This window comes from Otolemur garnettii, unplaced genomic scaffold (assembly GCF_000181295.1).
Source record: "Otolemur garnettii isolate 467f Iridium unplaced genomic scaffold, OtoGar3 scaffold00115, whole genome shotgun sequence".
In the NCBI taxonomy this organism is placed as follows: Eukaryota; Metazoa; Chordata; class Mammalia; order Primates; family Galagidae; genus Otolemur; species Otolemur garnettii.
This window is the reverse complement of record NW_003852510.1, coordinates 5,358,222-5,364,856: the sequence shown is the minus strand read 5'-3', so window position 1 is coordinate 5,364,856 and position 6,635 is coordinate 5,358,222. Positions and strand designations below refer to the sequence as shown.

The window sequence follows — 6,635 nt, the reverse complement described above, 5'->3', positions numbered from 1 at the left end:
GCGGGCCCAGGCTGGGGATTCGAACCCGCCACCTTAGGTGTATGTGGCTGGTGCCTTAGCCGCTTGAGCCACAGGCGCCGAGCTGTGAAAGATTTTCTTATACCAGCCATAGACTGGGCAGTCATCATTTGGTAATCAGGACAGATGTCCTTAGCTTTTAGTCATGCTAGTGACTTACAGAGAGACCAGGGTAGAAGGAACAGTTTTTCATTATCTGATGAGATACAGCACAAAATTCCATTTATCTGCCTTTAATAAACTTCCCTGAGCAAGGAAGTGAAGTGGTCTTGCCTTAACTTTCCTACTTAGGCCATGTTTATTAAGGGACTTTGCAGGTCTGCCTAAACGTAGCTTGGCCTGTTCGTTCTGTCAGTGGCAGCACCGCTTTAAAACCCAGGGGAAGGTAGTTATGTACCTGGCACTGAGGAGAGACTAGCACCAGCCGGCCTGCGAGGATCAGCTTCAGTGCTGCACGCTAGTCCACGTCAGGGAGCAGGAGGAGGGGAAGAAAGTCAAAGTGCCCAGAGCCCAGAGACGGAAACCTCTGGAGAGCCTGTCTGCTGGATTTTGTGTCTCTTTTAGCCTACAACTGCCTGTCCCATCTGTGTCTCTTCAGCAATGGGTGACAAGCCGGCAGATGCGATTTGAAGGAGGATTTCAGGGCCGATGCAACAAGCTGGTGGATGGCTGCTACTCCTTCTGGCAGGCAGGACTCCTGCCCCTGCTCCACCGTGCGCTGCATGCCCAAGGTGAGCCTGGGAGCCAGGGCTGGGGAAGTCCTCTCGGTCACTACCCAAGTCCAGAAGCCAGAGTGCTTTTCAGAAGAGTTGAAATGAACTCTGTCCTGGATTGAGTTGCCCCTGTGGACCCTCCTGGTCAGGGACACTCATATGCAGAGTAAGATTCGGCTCCAGCATGTTAACATCCTTCATCGCTTCTCCAGACTGGCTGTGGCAAAGTGAGCTCCCTTAATGAACGGCTAGGAGGTGGCAGCTGGTGCTGCTTCTGTGTTATCTGGAGGGAGCAGCCCACTCCTGTCCTGGGGCCTGCAGTGACTGTCATCTCAGCTGGAGGTAAAGCCATAGTTTTCAGCGCAGAGCTCTGTGTTGGGCACATCAGAGCTAAGCACCCACATTGCATGTCTGGTCACAGTGGTGAGAGAAAGAGCAGTTGCACAAAGGCCACCAGGTCTGGCTGGCTGTATAGTTGTTACCAATTGGAAATGTTTTTATTTCATATTCATTGAACAAGCCTAAATGTGAGTTTGTTCCACTTGCACCATTGGAATAGAGAAACCCAGAGTTGTTTCTGTAGGGTGTTACCTGGGAGAGGAGAGCTGACAGAGTTGGATGGCAAGTACAAACTCTGGGGACTGCCTGCTCACTCTTGAATCATCTTTCTCACCTACTTTACCTGAGAACAGTGTCTGAGGAACCTGGTGGAAAGCAGAGGCCGTGGTGCCCTGCTGGTTGCTGATGCATTCCAAGGTGACAGAAATATCTCTAGGTCCAGGGGGAAGCTGTTCTTTGGACTTAGTTGGGTAATTAATTGCTCAGCTGTGAAAGGTGGGACTTTTTTCTTCTGTCCCCTCCCCATACCTTTTCTTCCTGTTTGTCTCTGTTCTGACCCCATTCTTTAGTTTCTTGATTGCCTTTGAGTTGAGGGCACTTTTTTTTTTGAGACAGAGCCTCAAGCTGTCCCCCTGGGTAGAGTGCCATGGCATTACAGCTCACAGCAACCTCCAACTCCTGGGCTCAAGCGAGTCTCCTGCCTCCGCCTCCCAAGTAGCTGGGACCACAGGCGCCCGCCACAACGCCTGGCCATTTTTTGGTTGCAGCCATCATTGTTGTTTGGCGGGCCCAGGCTGGGGATTCGAACCCGCCACCTTAGGTGTAAGTGGCTGGCGCCTTAGCTGGTTGAGCTATAGGCGCCGAGCCAAGGGCACTTTTGATACTCAAAGTAAGCAGTGGCTCTGTCCTGTTTTCCCACCCAGAGTGTTGAGGAACCTGGTTCCCCGAACTGGAATCTGCACAGTTTCTGGCTTAACCACAAGTAGGGAGGTCAGGAATTGCCCGGGAGTCCCATGTTTCCAAAGCAGGAATAACCTGGGGTTTGGTGAGCTCTTTATTTGTTACTGGTGAGGTCAAGCCCTGGCAAAGCTGTCAGTCTTTTATAAACCTATCCCTGGCTGGGGAAGGATACAGTGATTGTGCAGTTGTGGAAAGACTGGAGAGAGCTGTTCCTGCAGCTCTCCCTGAACAGCCCTTGGGTTGCTGGCTGGGGTTGTGTCTACTGCACCCCAAGTTCTGGCGGGCTCAGCCACTTTCAAAGCTTTGCCTGTGAATTGTGGTGCTTCCAGCTTTTCTGATTGCCTGGGACAAGGCCTGTGTTGGGCCTGATGCTCCCCTCCTTCTCAGACACAGTGAGTTTCTTGGACTTGGGACAGACAGAGGTCTTGGAAGAAGGGAAGTGTTTTGAGTGGTGGGCAAAATACTGACTTTGGGAGTCAAAAGGAGATGCAGATTGGGCTAAATGCATACTCCTTCCTAGCACTCTGGGAAGTTAAGGTGGAAGGATCGCTTGAGGTCAAGAGTTTGAAACAAGCTTGAGCAAGAGTGAGATTCCATCTCTATTAAAAATAGAAAAATCAGCCAGGCACAGTGGGGGGTATTCTCTGGTTCCAGCTACTCCGGAGGCTGAGGCAGAAGGATTGCTTGAGCCCAGGAGCTTGAGATTACTGTGAGCTAGGCTGACACCCTGGCACTCTAGCTTGGGCAATAGTGCAAAACTCTGCCTCAAAAAACAAAACAAAAAGGAAATGTAGAAAGAGATTCACACTATATTGTGATCCTATCAAAGCAGTATATGTGGCTCAGCGCCTGTGGCTTAAGCGGCTAAGGCGCCAGCCACATACACCTAAGGTGGCGGGTTCAGGCCCGCCAAACAACAATGACGGCTGCAACCAAAAAATGGCCAGGCGTTGTGGCGGGCGCCTGTGGTCCCAGCTACTTGGGAGGCTGAGGCAGGAGACTCGCTTGAGCCCAGGAGTTGGAGGTTGCTGTGAGTGTGATGCCATGGCACTCTACCCAGGGGGATAGCTTGAGGCTCCGTCTCAAAAAAAAAAAAAAAAAAAAGCAGTATATGTGTAATCCCATTTTTTTAGTGAAAAAATGGACTCCAAAGTTAATAGAAAGTATCTGGGATGTGAAATTATAGCTGATGTTTGTCTTATGTTTGTGTTTTCTTGTTTTTTTAGGGAAGTTATTTTATAAATGAAAGGAAATTATATAAACAAAATAAGTAGCAAGGTGACAAAAGTATTTGTGACAAATGATAAAGAGCTAATTTCTTTAATTTGGAGAGAACCATACAAATCAATGAGAAATAGATGAGCAGCATAACTGAAAAACAGGCAAAGGATCCAGATAAACTTGGCGCCCGTAGCTCAGTGGTTAGGATGCCAGCCACATACACCGGGTCTGGAGGGTTCACACCTGGTGTGGGCCTGCGAAACAACAATGACAACTACAACAAAAACATAACCAGGCGTTGTGGCAGGCGGCTATAGTTCCAGCTACTAGGGAGGCTGAGGCAAGAGAATCACTTGAGCCCAAGAGTTTGAGGTTGCTGTAAGCTGTGATGTCACAGCACTCTACTGAGGGCGACATAGTGAGACTCTGTCTCAGTAAACAAACAAATAAACAAATAAATAAATAAGATTCGGACAGACAGCTTACTCCCCAAATAAACTGTTGTTACTACTTTTTTCTGCTATACCCACTACAGTCATGGTAGCTGAGACTGGCTGAGTGTTCACCATTTGCCAGAGGCCGTACTGAGTGTTCCATGGGTATTTTCTCACTTGGCCCTGAGACCAAGGAAACAGATCCCCTTGTAATCCCCATTAGACAGAGGAGGAAACAAAGTACAGGGAAGCTGAGTGACTCCCCTCGTAATTCCTGATTGGCACCCCCAAGGGTTGGTAGGTGGTTGTGTCATTCCAGACTACCTGGCATCAGAGCCTGCTGTGCTTATGACCACTGCAAATGACCATGAAAACACCAAAAATTTGTTCAGCTCCCTCGTAGTTAAGGAAATGAAATCGAAACAGTGAGACTATTTGCTGTTACTATCAGAGATTAAAACAAACTTGATACCCTATATTGGGGAGAATGTGGGAAAACAGACACTTTTGTACATTTATCAGTAAAGGTGTGAGTAGGTGAATCATTTTTTTTGGAGACATCTATTTAAATTATAACGGTATGTACTCCTTGAACCCAGCAAGTGCACTGTCAGGAATTTACCTGCAGAGATACTAGCAAAGGATGTATATTGAAGTGGAGTTTTATAGCAAAAAACCTAAAAGCCTATCAAAAGGCTAAGGGTTAGCCAGGAGCAGTGGCTTATGCCTGTAGTCCCAGCTACTCAGGAGGCTGAGGCAGGAGGATCGCCTGAGCCCAAGAGTTTGAGGCTGTAATGATGTAGGATTATGTCATTGCAGTCTAGTGTGGATGACAGCATGAGACCCTGTCTTGAAAAGAAGAAAAGGTTAAGGATGACTTGAGTTATCATGAAGGCCTTCCCTGGACAGTGCAACAGTTAAAGCTCCCCAGACTTGGCGATTTAGAAATTACACTGCACATTTCTATTTTCTGTATTTAGAAATACAGAAATTAGAGTACAAGGAAGACAGGGTCTCTATGTTGCCCAGGTTGGAGCGTAGTGGCGCAGTTACAGCCGACTGCCGCCTCAAACTCCTGGGCTGAAGCAATTGTCCCGTCTAGGACTCAAAACATTCTGGGACTACAGGTGTGAGCCATGATGCCTGGATAATGTGAACACTAATTAGTTAAATGATTCAGGGCAAGTAATTGAAGTTCCTTGGCATCACCTACTCATTCACCTATCAGCAACAAAGACTCTTCGTTGCAGTCGGGGAAGAATTACTGTGTGGGGCAGTGACAGAGAGCCGCAGCTTCTAGTCAGCCACATGATCACGAGAGTAGACAACTGAGACTTTACACAGTAGTGTGTTGTCAGATGATTTTGCCACACTGCAGGCTGAGATGTTGGTCACTGCATTCTTCTGTGCTAGCCTGGCTTTTACCATCCAGGAATGACCCTGCAGTGCAGCATAGCTCCCAGAAGGAACATTGTCACAAACTGCCATCTGCCACAAGAGCTTCTGGGTTTTCCATTGTGGTTAAGAAGTTTCCCCACCTAAAGTTTTATCTACATATCCATCTTTCTCTATATACTTTGTTTTCTATGTTGGTTCTCAGTTCATTTAAGTTTATTTTTGTATCTTAAGTGTTAGATACCAGTTCACCTTTTACCAGATGGATAGCCAATTGGGCCAACATCTTTATTAAATAAAGTATATTTTTGCTGATTAATTAAACAAAAAAAAGAAAAGGTTAAGGATTAAATAAATTATGATGGTCTCTCCAGGAAATAGCTGCAAGCAATGGGCTGTTCTGAAAAAGGTGTGGCTGCGGCAGTCCCTGCACACACAGCTCTTCCTGGAAGCCAATGTAGCCCTGTAATAGTGCGTATCTTTGGAAGGAGGGTTGGAGACAGAGGGCTGCAGACTGACTTTTGAAGTTGTATATCCTTCTGTACTATACTATTTTTTTAACCACATGCACTACTTTTATTTTGGTAAATGAACAAATATATTTTTAGAAGACATTGATCACATTGCAATTAAAAAGAGGGGAAAAGCTCACCAGTGCAGGATGTGAGTCTAGCCCCTGCCTTGGCAAGTGACCATCAGCTCCATGCACATGACTGCCTTTCATGTGTAGATGACAGTATTTGAGGAGAAGAATGAATTATTATGAATAGCTTACACATATAAAATGCTGAATAAATCAGTGAGTTAAAATTTTGGTTTTGGGCAGCAGTAAGGAAGCATCAGACTTGTGGGTCTCTCTGCAGTTTGATAGTTACTGGCTTCTTGTACGTTCTTGGAGATATCCTGGCCTAGGCCTTTTCTTGTCCACCTGTGAAATTTAGTTACGGACGGCTGCATCTGTCAATTATGGTTTGGAAAGACTTTTGATTTCTGAGATAAAGGAACCTTTGAAATATGAAGTGACGTTATAATGGAGATCTGTAATTTAAGGTAGAGATGTAAAGGATTTACAAAGCTGACTCCAGTGTCTGGTTATCACCCTGCAATCCCGTCTCCCTTCATCTTGCTGTCATTATGTGTGCTGGTATTCAAATTCACAGCATCTAGGAGCTCCTTATAGAGTTTATGAACTTTGAGGTTTTAAACTTCAATAATATAGGAAGTAACTGAAACAGTCTATAATCTTCTTAGTAAATTAAACATAGCATTTTCTTTTTAGATTCCAATGTTAGCCAGAGGTTGCCATTTACCTTATAATAGCCTTTTATTTGTTATAGGAGACGAAATAAATGCATATTTTATACAGATGTTTAGTGAAGTTTCCTAAAGTTTAATAAATGTGCTTTTTTTTTTTTATTGAGACAGTCTCACTTTGTCATCTTTGTTGGAGTGCAGTGGCATCACAGCTCACAGCAACCTCCAACTCCTGGGCTCAAGCAAGTCTCCTGCCTCAGCCTCCCAAGTAGCTGGGACCATAGGTGCCTGCCACAGCGCC

General features: G+C 45.9%; 1 protein-coding gene across 1 annotated transcript in view; it reads left to right on the top strand.

Annotated features, from left to right (window-relative positions):
* FNTB (farnesyltransferase, CAAX box, beta) overlaps nt 1–6,635 on the top strand; it is a 77,176-nt gene that overhangs the window by 59,799 nt on the left and 10,742 nt on the right. The window contains exon 9 of the mRNA XM_003797392.2: nt 617–749. Within this exon, the coding sequence (XP_003797440.1) occupies nt 617–749 (133 nt within the window). The remainder of the gene's footprint in view (nt 1–616; nt 750–6,635) is intronic.